General features: G+C 48.2%; 1 protein-coding gene across 1 annotated transcript in view; it reads right to left on the minus strand.

The window, feature by feature from the left end:
• Positions 1 to 16,873, minus strand: part of METTL16 (methyltransferase like 16) — a 134,001-nt gene that overhangs the window by 60,532 nt on the left and 56,596 nt on the right. Inside the window, exon 4 of the mRNA XM_040338445.1 lies at positions 11,764 to 11,904. Within this exon, the coding sequence (XP_040194379.1) occupies positions 11,764 to 11,904 (141 nt within the window). The remainder of the gene's footprint in view (positions 1 to 11,763; positions 11,905 to 16,873) is intronic.

The raw sequence follows: 16,873 nt of genomic DNA on the forward strand, positions 1-16,873 counted from the left end.
CTTCAGAATGTGGGTCTGAGTAGCCAGACAGTCAAATTTAGCTTTTGTAAGGAAGCATGGAACACTGGACCTTGCAACAGCAAGTTTCCAAGGTTTTCCTACCGTTTTCCTACCGCCATCTTTATGATTTTGGCGTACCAGGGCCTTCTGGGCCAATTTGGGGCCACTCGAATTTCTTGAATTCCTTCCTTCTTGATTCTGCAAAGTAGTCTTTGTAAGAGAGCGATTGGAGAGAATGCATAGATCAGTGAAAACTGATTCCAGGGAATTATTAGAGCATCCGATCTGTAGGCCACAGGATCTCTTGTCCTGGATACGAAGTTGTCCAACTTCCTGTTGAACCTGGAAGCTAGCAAATCTACATCTGGGGTCCCCCATCTCTGGCATATTGCATGAAAGACATCGGGATGGAGAGACCACTCTCCTGGTAACAGCTGCTGGCGACTCAGATAGTTCGCTTGCCAGTTTTCTACCCCTGTAATGAAGATTGCAGAGAGGCAAGGAAAATGTTCTTCTGCCCATGCCAAAATCTGAATCACCACTTTCTGAGGGCCCTGACTGCGGGTGCCTCTCTTGGTGATTGATGTAAGCTACTGCAGTAGCATTGTCGGATTGAATCCGCACCGGGTGGCCCTGTAACCTGTGTGTCCAGGTTCTGAGGGCCAAGTATACTGCCCGCATCTCCAGTATGTTGATGGGCAGGTTCTTTTCGGTCTTGGCCCAGGTTCCCTGGGCTGAAGCTTCTTTTAACACTGCTCCCCAGCCCATTAGGCTGGCATCCGTAGACACCACCTTCCAGGTGACTGGGAGAAAGGATTTTCCTTTCTGCAAGTTCTTGGTTTTTAACCACCAACTGAAGCTTTGGCGCACTTGTGAAAACAGGCGCATGGATAAATCCAGAGCTTGGATCTTCCTGTTCCAAGCGGCTAAGATACTGCCTTGAAGTAGTCTCGAATGAAAATAGGCGTAAGGGACAGCCTAGAAGGAGGCCACCATCTTCCCTAGTAGCCTCATGAAAAGACGAATAGATGGCCTTTTCTTTGCCTTGACCTTGCAGATCAGATCCTTTAGAGACTTGATCTTTGGTTCTGGCAAGAAAACCCTGCTTTGGACTGAGTCTATGATCATGCCCAAATACTCTACCCTTCTTTGGGTTTGTAGAGAGGATGTTTGTAGGTCTACAATCCATCCTAAATGCTCCAGGTATTTTATTGTGGTAAGCACAGTATGATCTAATCCTGCCACTGACTGATCTATCACAAGTAGATCGTCTAGATAGGCCGTTACCGCTATGCCTTGTGCCCTCTGATTTTCCAACAGAGGGGCTAGTACTTTTGTAAATACCCGTGGCGCGGTAGCGACACCAAAGGGCAGAGCCACAAACCGGAAGTGGCAATGTTCTACCACGAACCTTAAGAATATGTGGTAAGCGGGATGGATAGGCACATGTAAATATGCATCCTTGATGTCTATCGACGCCATGAATTCAACGCCTTGTAGGGTGGCGACCACTGATCGAATAGTTTCCATTCGGAAATGGCGAATGTTCAGAAACTGATTTAGAGATCTTAGATCCAGGATGGGTCTGACATCTTAGTTTGGTTTTGGAATCACAGAAGTTTGAATAATAACCTGAACCTTGCTCCTTTAGGGGTACTTCTGTGATCACCCCTTGGGACAGCAAGTGATCCAATCCCTTGAGGAAGGATGCTCTTTTTGGTGGATCTTCGGAGAGCCTTGAGCTTCGGAATCGAGAAAATGGGATCTCTCTAAATTCCAGCTTGTACCCTAGGGATACTGTGGATACTACCCATCTGTCCTGGATTTTTGTCTGCCATGCCGCTGAAAAATGCCAAAGCCATCCCTCCACTCGGCCGAGCGGGGGTGCCTCTTCATGAAGAGGCTTTGGGGTTTTGCTTGTTAGCCTTTGAACCCCACTGCTTCTTGTTCTTCTGGGCTTGGTCTTTCTTAGTCTTTGTGGCTGGCTGAAAATGCCGTCGCCACTGGCTGGAGCTAGATCTACCAGGAGCCGGGGAGAGAGAACGCTTAAACATAGGATTTTTTTGTACTCACCGTAAAATCTTTTCTCTGTCATCCATGGACAGACACAGCTCCTTAAATCTTGTTCCTGTTCACAGGAGAGGACTAGGCAGAAACATGTTAGATAATTAAATACATGTTACTTTAAAGGAGTTCTCTGACCTAAAACTTTTAACCCCCGCTGTGCCCGGGCTGTAAAAATATACAAAATAAACTGTCACTTACCTGCCTACGATCCCCCGTTGTTCCGATATCGCCGTCCCGTTCTCCGGTCCCGGGCCCCTTCCGCTTCCTGTGTGTCGGTGACTCATAGTGCGCTCAGCCTATCAGCGGCCGCAGCAATGTCCCGTCGCGGCCGCTGATAGGCTGAGCGCACTATGAGTCACCGACACACAGGAAGCGGAAGAGACCGGGACCGGAGAACGGGACGGCGATATCGGAACAACGGGGGATCGTAGGCAGGTAAGTGACAGTTTATTTTGTATATTTTTACAGCCCGGGCACAGCGGGGGTTAAAAGTTTTAGGTCAGAGAACTCCTTTAACAGAGTTGAACAACCCCACCCAGGGGGCGGTCCCTCCTGACATAACCCTCCTCCCTGCAGCATGCAGCCTCAGTTCGTAACAAGCAGTACAAACTAAAAAAAGGAGGGGTGGGTGCTGTGTCGTCCATGGACGACAGAGAAAAGGATTTTACGGTGAGTACAAAAAATCCTATTTTCTCTTATCGTCCATGGACGGACACAGCTCCTTAAATCAAGACAAGTGGGACGTCCCCAAGCAGTGTCAAAAAACAAGGGGTGGGAACAGTATCAGTAAAAACTATTTAACTTTACCCCAAAACAAGTAGAGCTCCTCAACAGAGAAGTTGCAACTTTAAACAGCCGCCTGCAAAACCTTGCGGACGAAGGAAGCATCAGAAGATGCACTCACATCAACCATGTAAAATTTGGAAAAAGTGTGAACGGCCGCCTTGCACACCTGTGAGACAGATGCTTGATGTCGGAAAACCCAGGAAGCACCAATTGCCAGGGCGCCCGCCCCCTAAGAGCATAGGCCTGTATGAAGGTCTAGCACCAATTGCCAGGGCGCCCGCCCCCTAAGAGCATAGGCCTGTATGAAGGTCTGCCTGATCTACCGAGAAATGGTGGCTGACGAGACTGCCAGGCCCTTTTGTGGACAAGACACCGACACAAAAAGTGAGTCAGATCTCCGAAATGAAGCCATAGCAGACAGGTACACCGGCAAAGCGCATACCACGTCTAAAAGTATGAAGCGCAACCCTCCTATGATGCGTCGGCCGAGGACATAAGGATGGAAGAACAATGTCCTCATTCAGGTGAAAGGCCGAAACCACCTACGGAAGAAAGGAAGTTTGCGGGCGCAACACGCCTTACCCTTATGGAGGATCAAGTATGGTGACTTGCAAGACAAGGCCGCCAACTCAGAAACCCTTCTGACAGAAGTAATGGCCATCAAAAAAAGGCCACCTTCTGAGATAGTGTCAATAGAGGAAACTCTCTGATGTTTCCAAAGGGAGGTTCCTGAAGAACCGAGAGCACCAGAGTCACAATCTATGGGGGAAGAGGTGGTTCAAGAGGTGGTTCAAGAGGGGGAAGTATATGACGAACCCCCTGCACAAAGGTACCCACCAGAGAATGGGCCACCCAAGGCTGCTGAAAGAACACAGCCAATGCTGGAATCTGTCCCTTAATGGTGCCTAAGTCAAGTTTCTGATCCACTCCACGCTGTAAAAACAGCAGGACCCTGGACACCGAGTATGTCCGTGGACACCACCCCATCTCTTCGCACAAAGAGATGTAGGCCTTTCAGGGCTGAGATGACCGAGACGGAAAGACCTTAGTCCCTCAATAACTGGCTTTCAATATCCATGACGTTAAAGCCAGCGACTGTAAAGCAGGATGAAGTATGGGACCTTGAGACAGAAGGTCCTCCCGCATTGGCAGCCGCCCGAGATCGGCACACCAAGGACGCCGAGGCCAATCTGGAGCAATTAGAATCATCGGGATCCCCTCGGCCTCCACTCTGTGGAGCAGCCGAGGAAGCAACTTCAATGGGGGAAAGGCATAAAGTAGCCGATACTGACCGCACAAGGCCACCAACGCGTCTGCCCAGGGATCTCTTGACCTGGCCACGAACTTCGACACCTTGCGGTTGAGAGGCCAGGAGATACACGTCTGGTGTGCCCCACCTCCTGCAAAGAAGTTGAAACATCTCCTGATGCAATGACTATTCCCCCTGGTCCAGCATCTGGCGACTCAGATAGTCTGCCTGCCAGTTTTCCACGTCCGGAATGTAGACGGCCGACAGAGCCGGCACTCTTCTTTCCGCACATCTTAGGATGTGAGTAACCACGGATCCTGCAGTCGAGCTCCGTGTTCCCCCCTGACAGTTGACATAAGCCACCGCCGTGGCTTTGTCCAAACTGAATCCTGATCGGGCGACCTTGCAACCTCCTCGACCACGAGGAGAGGCATAGCCTGATCGCCCGGAGTTCCAAGACATTGATCGGCAGACGGGATTCCTGTAAAGTCCAGTGACCCTGGGCCGACTGGACCCCCCAGATGCCCCCCCAACCCGTGAGGCTGGCATCCGTCGTAATCACTGTCCACTGAAAGGGAAGAAACGACTTCCCGGACCGATGAGCCGGGGGTTTCAGCCACCAATTAAGAGAGACTCTGACAAGGTGGCTTACCTGAATCTGATGATCCAGAGACAAAGGAGATTTGTTCCACTTGGACAGTATCTCCTTCTGCAAAATACGAGTGTGGAACTAGGCATACGGTACCATCTCGAAGGAGGCAACCATCAGGCCCAGGACTCGCATATAAAAACGAAGGGACGACCATTTGGGAGATGTCAACACCTTCACTGCAGACTGAAGAGTCAGCAACTTCTCCAGGGGAAGAAAGACCTTCACCTCCAAGGAGTCCAAAATCAACCCTAGGTACTCCAAACGCTGAATCGGTACCAGGACCGACTTCTGAATGTTTAACACCCACCCAAATTCTTGAAGGGTCTGGCTGGCTATAGACACATCTTCCCCTAATTCTGAGCCAGAAGCTGCTCTCAGAAGAAGGTCGTCTAAGTAGCCCACGATGGCAATGCCTCGCTGTCTCAGCAAAGCTAGGATCGGTGCGAGCACCCTGGTGAAAACTCTTGGTACTGACGCTAGACCAAAAGGAAGGGCCACAAACTGATAGTGGTCCTCCCCATCGAGAAAGCGCAGAAACCTCTGGTGCCTTACGCAAATTGGGACATGCGAGTATTCATCCTTGATGTCCAAGGATGCCAGAAAGTCCCCCGGATGGAGCGCAGCTACCACCAAATGAATGGATTCCATGCGGAACTTCCTTACTCTCACGAAGGCATTTAGGGCTTTGAGGTCCAAAATTGGACGGACCCCGTCCTTCTTTGGGACCACAAACAGATTTGAATAAAATCCCTGAAACCTCTCATCCTGCGGAATGGGTAAAATTACCCCGCAACTTAGCAAGTCCTGCACTGCCCTTAACAGGGCAGACCGATGAGCCGGAAGGAGAGGGAGACTTGAGGGAAAGAATCTGTTCGGTTGAGAGGAAAGAAACTCTATCTTGTACCCCGAAGAGATCACCTCGCAGACCCACTGGTCGGAGAGCAGGGAGGTCTACCGAGCTGTGAACCTGCGAAGCCGTCCCCCCACCCATGAGTCGGGCGGGGGCAAGACTTCACGCATTGGCAGATATCGGTGTCGGTTTGTTCAGCTTACGCACCCAGGGACATTTCTGTCCCCCAGCAGAGCCTTTGTCAGCCTGGGAGGGTTTACCCGTGGGCCCTGACTGACGAAAAATACTGCTTCTGAGTGGGAAAGGGACCCAGCTAATGGCGGGGCTCCTTCCACCTGGTGGACTGAGGGAGAACTACAGGAGGGAGTTGGTGCTCCTCCACAGTCTGGTGCAAAACCTTTGCCCATTCAGTGAGTGTCTGAGACACCAGTGTTGCAGCCACAATAGGCCGCAATGCAGACCCCAGCATGGTAAACATGGAGCAGGTCAGTGCCCCGACCTCCTATCAGTATGGTCCTTGAAGGGAGGGGTCCCATCTATAGGGAGAGTGGTCACCTTATTTAACCGGGCAACTGGGGGGTCCACTACCGGAGGAGAAGCCCATTTTTTCAAGAGGCTCCCCTCGAAGGGGTACTGAACCGCCAGGCGCTGAGGAACTACAAAGAACTTCTGCGGCTTATCCCATACTTTATCAATGAACTTGTCAAAAAAGGACACATAAGGAAAAACCTTCACAGAGCGGTCTGATTTGTGTGACCCAAAAAAGACAGAGCCCTTAGAGGATGCCTTAGCTGCACTATCCAGCTTAAGAGAGTCCCTTACAGCATTATTAAGCGTACTGACAAGTGCCCTGTCCAGTACTGACCCAAATGAGGAGTCTTCCTCACAAGGAAGGTCCTGGTCCACTTCCTCAGACAACACAGAACCAGGGACCTGAGCCACAGCCAGGTTCTGGTCTGAGTCAGAGCATTCCCCAGGGGATGGTGGGGGGAGGGGGCGCTTGTCCATGGAAACCACAGCTGCTGGGGCACCAGCTGCCATCTCTGGCATGTTTGGGGAAGAAGAACCAGACACTGACTCCATAACCAGACAGCTCTCAGGGACCCATTGAAGACCTGAATAAAGCCCACCTTCCTTGCTGCGCTGACCGGGGGTTACCCAGGGGACTCACCAACTATAGGAGACTGTTCAGCGCCGCTACCCGCCCTCAGAACACAGCGTGTGTGTGAGGAAAAAAGCTGTGAGGTAAAATCATGAGGAGATCTGTGCTGCACGCTGTAGAAGCCAGCACTAGAGGCCAAAACCACCTCCAAAATGGCCCCCGGACGCCTCAGATAGAGCAGGGCATGGCCACAGTAAACTAGCCGACCTCAATAGTAAGCTGCGCCATAGCGCGACCACAACAAAATGGCCACCAATGGAATTTCACAATGATAACAGCAGACTACAAAAAAATTACGCTGGCGCCACCAAAATGGCAGCAAAACGCTGCGACGTGGATTTTTTTTTTTCCATATTTCATTTTATTTTATTTTCAAAAAGATAGGCAGATACACATTATGGGCATTCACAATAATCACAGCTTGTTATGCCGTCAATCAATACATCGACCATTTAAATTATTAAGAAAGTGAAAGAAAAGAAAAAAAGAAAAGGAAAAGCCAGGAGACGGCCGGGGGCACCCCCCGATGTAGATTCTGTTTGTGCTTACCCCTCTCGGGGGTCTCTACCCTTCTAATTGTCTACCAGGTTTCCTAACATTGACTACCCCTCAATCTGTATTGACTACCAACTGTCTAATCCCTTCCATTTCCCCCTACCCCAAAAAAAAAAAAAAAAAATAATAATTCCCAACCCCAGCCCCCAAGGAAAAAAATAAAAAAGAGAAAAGGGAATCTCCCCTCTCTCTCTCCCTCCTTCAGACCTGTTGCCAGCATGTCATTCCATTTCACCATTTATGCCTATGCCTTAGAAGGGGAAGCTGGCCAAAAGCTTTTTGCATGGGGCTTCTGCTGACCAATGCCTTAGCCAAAGAATTCTGCGCATATGCACTAGCTGGAGCGTGAGGCGGCATGCCTGTTGGATAGAATCTCTAATGGCATCTAATGTAAAACATAATGCCCTAGGCATATTCTCCCAAAATCTGATCTGTTCAGAGGTCAGATCTTTCATCCCGTTTCACCTGGTCCTTTAAGACATGACACATACCCACCGCCGCTAAAGCAGGTTGAGTTACTGCGCCTGCCAGGAGGAAGAAAGATTTTAGTAAAGATTCCAACTTCTTCTAAGAAGGATCTTTAAAAACCTGGGCATAGTCCACCGGACAAGTTAGGCTTTTATTTACACAAGAAATCACTGCATCAACAGAAGGCAGACTCCACATATTGGTAAACTTCTCCTTCATAGGATAAAGCACTTCAAACTTCCTAGGAGGAGAAAAACGCTTATCTGGGTGCTTCCAGTCTGCGCAAATCAGATTCTCCAATAAAGGATGAATCGGAAAGGCACAAGCAGCCTGTGGGGATTTTAATGAGCCCAGAGAGGAGACAGGTGATTCAGTTAACTCCTTAGAGGGTAATCTGAATGTGGAGCGCACCGCTTCAGTATAATATTGCACCTGTAACTTTAGAACCTGGGAAGCAGAAAAGGGTACCTCTGATAGCTTGGATCCCTCTGAGTCCTCATCCCCTGATGGGGCCTCCTCCTCCTCAGATCTTTTTGCAAGGAGATCTAAAATAACAGGAGGAGATCTGCTTCGCTTTTTGACCTTTTCTGAGGACTTTGCGATTAACGCAGCGATTCTCCTTTCCAAGTTGTTTTAGGCAGTCACCAAAGTGTCTTCAGTGACATATGCACAGGCACCACAGGAGAGGCTGCAACTCCTGATAGAGGTAATGGCTCATCCTGTAAAAATACGTCCGGTATTACAGGAGAAGGAGGTACCGAGCATGCGGCTAGAGCCTCCTGTCTTTGGCGTTTTTGCTTCTACTCCCAGAGCCTTTTCTTTAGGAAGAAATATTGCCAAGCAAAGCCAAGGTACCAACAAATGCATATACTACTGTGTTAGTTTAGCAATCTACATATAAGTATGCAACTAATAACACACAGTTTCATGCCAGAGTGGGTGTCTTATCCTTTGGGAGTGCTCAGCCAACCACATGGAGATCTTACGTGCCCTTAAACGCTGCTGTGTCCCTTGCAGGGAAGCTCCAGGCATGTGAGGTTCTTCCTACCTGCCTGTTTGCCGTTATAAGACGTGCCCGTGCGCGTCCCCGTGCCTGTTCAGGCCCGCCCCCCCCCCCCATCCCATTGTAATTGTCATTAAGCACGCCCCGTGCACGTCCTAGGTGCCTTCCTCAGCACCCCTGGGCGGTTAATGGCGGTCTCCTATGTGAGGGAGATCTTCCAGATTATTGTCTGGAAGGAGGGCAGCGTCTATGGCAGAGCTTATGCAGCGAAAGGAGTGTGCTGTCCAAGGGAACTGACACTGCTTTGGAGCATGGTGAGTCAAAAACTCAGCTCTTTACTCCCCCCAGTGGCAGCCAGAACAATGACACCCACTCTAAATAGGAAAGGTCCTTATGTTTAAAACTTAGGACCTTTTCCTAACTCACCTTGTCCCCACGGCAGGTTTTCTGCCAAGCAGAACCAATCTTCCCCCATCACGGCGGGGTCTGCGTGCCGACCTTAAGGGGTATGGGTTCCTACTTAAAGGAGACCGCTTCCATGGGCCTTGTAAAAGACTCTGCCAGGACTTTTTGGGGAAAGAGCGAAAGCGCTGGACCCTAGAGCCCAGTCCTCCGAAGAGAGACATTACAGGCAACACCTCGTCCACGAGGTCCGGATACCATCCAGTTTTGGCGTAATAAAATAAGCATCTTGGATGGACCCGCAGTGTAGCTCTCTTCCCTCATAGTCTCTTTGGCAGAGCTTCCTTCAGCACATCCTACTCACGTCCAACACCTTAGACACTGGTGAAAAAACTGATGTACTTCCCTGATGGGAGGGGTTATATGGAGGGGAACTGTCTTTGATTGGTTGTGCCAGTGTCCAATCACCTCTGGTGACCATACAACCCACTATGTAATGAATAGAGGCTCTGTGTCCCGTGGTGTATGATAAAGAAAGATGATGTTACGCTGAGTAAACAGATACCTAACATGTCACATTTTAAAATTGCGCACACTCGTGGAATGGTGACAAGCTACAGGACTTAAAAATCTGTATAAGCGGCACTTTAAAAATGTTTAATGGTTACCTGTTTAGAGTAAGGCCCCATACACACTATTAGATTTTTTGAAGATTTTTGTCTTCAGATTAACCAAAACCATGTAATATGAGGTCAAACTTTAGGAGTTTTAATTTGTATGCAATCAGGCATGCTCTTGCACTACGTTTTTGGTAAATCTGAAAACAGAAATCTGCAGAAAATCTAGTCTTACAGAGGAAGCCTTGGACTAAAATTATTGCTCTCACTCTAATGATCGCGGCGATACCTCACGTGTGATTTGAACACTGTTTACATATGCGGGCGTGACTTACGTATGTGTTTTCTTTGGCGCACGAGCACAGAGGGATGGGGTGCTTTAAAACACTGTCCCTTTACATTTTTTTTTCTGATCACTATGTAAACATTCCTTGTGACAGGAATAGGCAGTGACAGGTACTCTTTATGGAGGCATCTGGGGTCTAAAAGACACCAAACCCCTCCTCTGCACTTCAAAGCAAGATTGGCGTTTTGGCGATCAAAGCTTAGAATCCGGCTTTGTTTGGGTCTCTGGGTAGCCGACAGACGTGCTGGCTGGTAGCTCAGGTCTTCCAGTGGGACGGCGAGAAAGAGGGGAGGGACATCCCCTCTCGCTGCTTGTAATAACAGGCGAGTGGCTGCTTAGCTGCAACGGTTGCTAGTACAAGAATAGCCAACCGTCGGCTCCAAAAAATCGTACCAGGGTGATGCCTGCAGCTGGCATCACCCTGGTACAACCACTTGAGAAAAATGATGTACAGGTACAAGATTTTGCCAGAAGTGAATAAGGTTTGACATGTTGGGTATCTATTTATTGGGCAATTTATTGCATTTTTTGTGCCTCCTAAAATTTATTTTAAAGTGTTGTTTTTTTATGGTAATATTGTGTGACATAAAAAATTTGAACTACCACCATTTTATTCTCTAGATGTCTGCTTTCAGAAAAACATATAATGTGTGGGGGTTTTATTTAATCTTCAGGCCTAAATTATTATTATTTTTTTTTTAAACGTGCAAAAAACTACTCTGGCTGTGAAATGGGTAAGCGATAAGTTCCCCATTGGAAACATTTTCCAGTTAAAAAAAAAAAAATGGCTCCTAACTTTTTTTAGCTGGCTCGTAGATTCAAAGCAAATTTTTCAAGCCCTGCCTTAAAAGAGAAGTATGGGAATCAGTTTTTTCCCATAATCATACTTGCCTCGGTGGATCCATCCACCAGTGTCTCTACACTAAGAACCAAGCCACCGATGGCTCGGTTCTCTCGACTCCCCGAGCGGAGAGCTGCTGACTGTCAGTCAGCATCTCTCCTGCTCTGCTCCTCCACACTCATTGGAGTGCTGAGCTGTGGAGGGGCAGTGAGTGGCTGTCTCAGCGGCACGCTGAAGGGCTGAGACTGCCATCAGTCCAGGCAGCTGGCGGATCCGGACTTCCTAAGTCGGGAAGAAGCGGTGCTTGGACTGATCCTGGCAATGTCAGTGGAGAGCGGACTTCAGTCCGCTCTCCGCTGAAAACAGGTCACAGGAGTGCAAAATTAATTGCACTCCTGTGACCCTTAGGAGAAGACCAGCCTAAAAAGCTCAGGATTGACTTTTTGGTTGCAATACAAGGCAAAACAAACTTCTGGTTGCAATTTTCCCATAATTTAAAGCTGAACCTAGGACAAGCCGTTAAATACATAGATAAAATGCATATTAGGGAGTAGTTTTACCTGGCAAAAGCTTTATGTTTCTTTCTAGCCAGCTATACAGTTCTTTTGTTCAAACAAATCATTTTAAACAGTAATATAGTCAATGTAAAAAAATAAATAAAAATACTGTTTACAGATTAAGCTGTGTGTTACAATACTGCACTACCCCCCAGTGTAAAGGAAGAGCACAGACCTCAAACACATTAATAGCGTAAATAATAAATACCTTTAATCAGATCAGCCAAGTTATTCTGCTCAACGTTTTTCTTTGCATAATTGAAACAGATGTCATCCACTTCAGTTGCGAGGAAATACCAGCCGTTTAGCGTGGCCCCCAGCAATGGATAGATGCAGGATGCTCCAGTACCTGTGAACAACAGAAGTCCTAAGAAACAAAGCCAGTATAACATAACAGAACAGAAATCCTTCTTTTTTTTTTTTTACAGGTTTTAGATTTAGATGCGATTAGCCTCCAGTCAAATTATTTATTTTAACCTATCAAGTTTTCAACATCATTTGTGTCCCAGTTAGGGAGATTTCCTGTCCCTTCCTGAACTGTTGACCAACAGGGACAAAACAGCAATGAAAAACTGAGCAGTTCTATCCATTTCCTATTGTTTAATATTAGAAAGAAACCACCATACAGGAACTTAGAGCTGCGCAATTAATCGTTAAAAAAAAAACGCAATCTCAATTTAACCCCCCTCACGATCTTAACCACTTAAGACCCCGGACCAAAATGCAGGTAAAGGACCAGGCCCTTTTTTACGATTCGGCACTGCGTCGCTTTAACTGACAATTGCGCGGTCGTGCGACGTGGCTCCCAAACAAAATTGGCGTCCTTTTTTTCCCACAAATAGAGCTTTCTTTTGGTGGTATTTTATCACCTCTGCATTTTTTTAATTTTTTGCGCTATAAACAAAAATAGAGCGACAATTTTGAAAAAAATTCAATATTTTTTACTTTTTGCTATAATAAATATCCCCCAAAAACATATAAAAAAAGATTTTTTCCTCCAGTTTAGGCCGATACGTATTCTTCTACCTATTTTTGGTAAAAAAAAAAAAAAAATCGCAATAAGCGTTTATTGATTGGTTTGCGCAAAATTTATAGTTTACACAAAAGGGATTTTTAATACAGCTTACCTGTAAAATCCTTTTCTTGGAGTACATCACGGGACACAGAGCAGCATATTCATTACTATGTGGGTTATATGGAGTACCTTCAGGTGTTGACACTGGCAATCTCAAACAGGAAATGCCCCTCCCTATATAACCCCCTCCCATAGGAGGAGTACCTCAGTTTTGTAGCAAGCAGTATGCCTCCCAAAATGGTCCCCAAAAAGAGGGGTGGGAGCTCTGTGTCCCGTGATGTACTCCAAGAAAAGGATTTTACAGGTAAGCTGTATTAAAAATCCCTTTTTCTTTATCGTACATCACGGGACACAGAGCAGCATATTCATTACTATGTGGGATGTCCCAAAGCAATGCTCACAATGAGGGGAGGGAGAACATCTCCAAGACAAAAGGATTTAATTTAGAGAAATACTCAAATCATAATAAATCCAACTTAGTTGAGAAAAATAATCTTAAATTTTAAATTTAACTCAAAAAAAGGAGCCCCCGGAATCCGAGGGTCTCAAACTGCAGCCTGCAGCACTGCCTGCCCAAAGGCTGTATCAGTATTCCTTCTTACGTCCAACTGGTAGAATTTTGTAAACGTGTGGACAGAAGACCAGGTTGCCGCCTTGCAAACTTGAGCCATAGAGATCTGGTGATGTGCTGCCCAGGAGGCGCCCATGGCCCTAGTAGAATGAGCCTTTAATGATACTGGAGGAGGCAACCCTTTCAAGCCGTAGGCCTGAGTGATTAATTGCTTAATCCACCTAGAAATGGTGGACTTTGCAGCTGCCTGCCCCTTCTTGGGCCCATCCGGTAATATGAACAGCACATCTGTTTTCCGGATCTTCTTTGTAGCTTTAAGATAGGCCTTCATGGCCCTGACGATATCCAAGGTATGCAGCAACCCTTCCTTTCTGGAAGTAGGTTTAGGGAAGAAGGATGGTAACACCAAATCCTGGTTCAAATGAAAACTGGATACAACCTTCGGTAGGAAGGAAGGATGAGGGCGGAGAACGACCCTGTCCTTGTGAAAAATAAGATATGGTTCCTTACAGGATAAGGCCGCCAGTTCCGATACTCTTCTTGCGGAAACTATGGCGACCAAAAATACTAACTTCCTTGTCAGTAAAACCAAAGGAATTTCAGCCAACGGCTCAAACGGTTGTTTCTGTAAACTTGACAGAACAAGGTTTAAATCCCACGGGCAAAGCGGGGATTTAACTGGAGGTTTAATACGTAAGACCCCTTGAAGGAAGGTCTTAACCAGCGAGTGGGTGGCCAGCGGCCGCTGAAACCACACGGACAGAGCAGAAATCTGTCCTTTGATTGTGCTTAATGCCAATCCTTTATCCACTCCTAGCTGGAGAAAACTTAAAACTCTATCAATGGTGAATTTGCGAGAAAGCCATCGCTTGGACTCACACCAGCCTACATAGGCCTTCCAGACCCTGTAATAAATCACCCTAGAGACCGGTTTCCTGGCTCTGATTAGGGTAGAGATTACTTTCTGAGACAGACCTCTACCCCTGAGAATCAGGGATTCAGCTTCCAGGCCGTCAAATTTAGATGCCGTAAGGCAGGGTGGAGGATCGGACCTTGCGATAGCAGGTCTGGCCGTAGAGGAAGAGTCCAAGGGTCTCCCACTACCATCCTTAAGATTAGTGAGTACCATGCCCTTCTGGGCCATGCTGGAGCTACCAGGATGACTGGTATGTGCTCCACCCGGATCCTGCGCAGCAGGCGGGGTAGTAACTGGAGCGGGGGAAACGCATAAAGAAGTTTGAACTGATGCCAAGGGCAAACCAGAGCATCGGTTCCGCAGGCCATCGGATCCCTTGAGCGGGACATGAACCTGTCTAGCTTCTTGTTGAGTCTCGATGCCATGATATCCACGTCCGGCACTCCCCATTTTTGGCAGAGTGCTTGAAAGGTTTGTGGATGCAGAGACCATTCCCCCGGCAATAGAGTCTGGCGGCTTAAGAAGTCCGCCTGAAAGTTGTCCACTCCGGGAATGAATATTGCCGATATGCAGGGCACATGAGCCTCTGCCCCTAGGAGAATCAAGCTCACTTCTCTCTGAGCGGCCTGACTCCTGGTTCCCCCTTGGTGATCTATGTATGCCACTGCCGTGGCATTGTCTGATTGAACTCTCACCGGGAACCCCTGCCATTTCGACGTCCAAGCCCTGAGGGCTAGTCGAACCGCTCTGAGCTCCAAGATGTTGATGGGTAAAAGCTTCTCTGGCCTTGCCCAAATACCTTGGCGAGTGGAACCATCCACAATCGCTCCCCAGCCCGTCAGGCTGGCGTCTGTGGTCACTATCTTCCAAGCCACTGGGTTGAAAGACTTTCCCTTCAGTAGATTCTGAGGGTCTAACCACCAACACAGACTTTGCCGGACTCTTGATGAGAGTGGCAACGGGATATCCAAGGCCTGTGGCCTTCTGCTCCATGCTGACAGGATGGCTGCCTGCAGGATGCGAGTGTGGCTCTGGGCGTATGGCACCGCCTCGAATGTAGCCCCCATCTTGCCTAGTAGTCTCATACATAGGCGAATAGTCGGTTCTTTCTTGCTTAGAACCAGTAGGATTAATTCCTTGATGGCTTTGACCTTCCTCAGAGGTAGGAACACCCTTTGTTGTTCTGTGTCTAATCTCATGCCGAGATATTCCAACTGCCTTGTGGGCTGGAATGCTGATTTTTCTCGATTTAGGACCCAGCCGAACCTCTCGAGGTATTGGACCGTGAGGGCCACTGCTCGCTCCAAGCCGGGAGACGAGTGGTCTATGACTAGGAGGTCGTCCAGGTATGCTAGGATCGTGACCCCTTGGATCCTTAGCTTGGCTAGGATTGGAGCTAGAACCTTCGTGAACACCCGGGGGGCCGTAGCCTCCATTAGGTTGGAGTAGAAACCCAGCCCCTGTTCCAGGACTGGTACCTCTACTATTACTCCCTGGGAAAGTAGATGATCTAGAGCCGATCTTAATGCGGCTCCTTTCTCCAGATCGTTTGGAATCCTCGACTCCTGGAAATGAGGAGGAGGAAACCTTAGGAACTCTAGCTTGTAGCCTGTGGCCACGGAAGACCGTACCCACTCGTCGGGAATGCTGGCTTCCCAAATCTCCGAAAAGAGTCGTAGCCTTCCCCCCACCTTCGTGGGTGGGGGCGCCCCTTCATGAGGTAGACTTGGGGGCTGGTTTTGCTGGCTTGCGAAACCACTGCCTCTTGCCTCTAACAGCCTGTCCTTCTGATCTGCTGTTGAAGCCGAAGTTTGCTCTTGCAGGAGGCCGTCGATACTGCTTGGCATTAGAGGGCCCCTGCCCAGGGGAGGACTGTCGTTTAAACGCAGGCCCCTGAACCTTCCTCTTAGTTGGCAAGAGTGTACTCTTGCCGCTTGAAATGGTCTGAATGTATTTATCTAGGTCCTCTCCGAAGAGCCGTCCTCCATGGAAGGGGAACCCTACCAGGAGCTTCTTGCATGGGGGCTCAGCCTCCCAGCTTTTCAACCATAAGAGTCTTCTCATATGGATAAGGGATAACGATAAACGTGACACTTGCTGGATGGAATCCTTGATTGCGTCTACCGTAAAACATATGGCCTTAGGGACATCCGAAAATTCTTCTGCCTGCTCGGCAGGAATAAGTTCAAGCATTTGCTTAAATTGATCTGATAAAGCTTGAGCGACTCCAATCGCAGCCACGGCTGGCTGTACTACTGCCCCTGCAGAAGTGAAGGAGTTCTTAAGTAGTGCTTCCAAGCGCTTATCAACTGGATCTTTGAAAACCTGTACGTTCTCTACAGGGCATGTTAACGATTTGTTAACACATGAGATGGCTGCGTCTACTGCAGGAGAAGCCCATCTCTTGGAAAACTTTTCTTCCATAGGATATAAGACAGAAAATTTCTTAGGTGGTAAGAACACCTTGTCTGGTTTGTTCCACTCTTGGAACAAGACTCCCTCCAATAGAGGATGGATCGGAAACACAGCACTGCTTTGAGGCGCCCTGAGTGAGCCCAAAGCTGAAATCGTCGATACCTGGAGATCTGGTACAGGCAGGTTGAATGCCTTATGGACCAAGTCCGTCAAGCCTTGAATCCACCAGCTCTCCCTCAGGGAGACTGCCCCAGACTCCTCTGTATCCGGATCTTCGATCCCTGAACCTACTTGGTCTTTGTCCAAGAGGTCGTCCAATTCCCCAGAGGAAAGGACCTCCT

The sequence above is a fragment of the Rana temporaria genome, chromosome 2, assembly GCF_905171775.1.
Source record: "Rana temporaria chromosome 2, aRanTem1.1, whole genome shotgun sequence".
In the NCBI taxonomy this organism is placed as follows: Eukaryota; Metazoa; Chordata; class Amphibia; order Anura; family Ranidae; genus Rana; species Rana temporaria.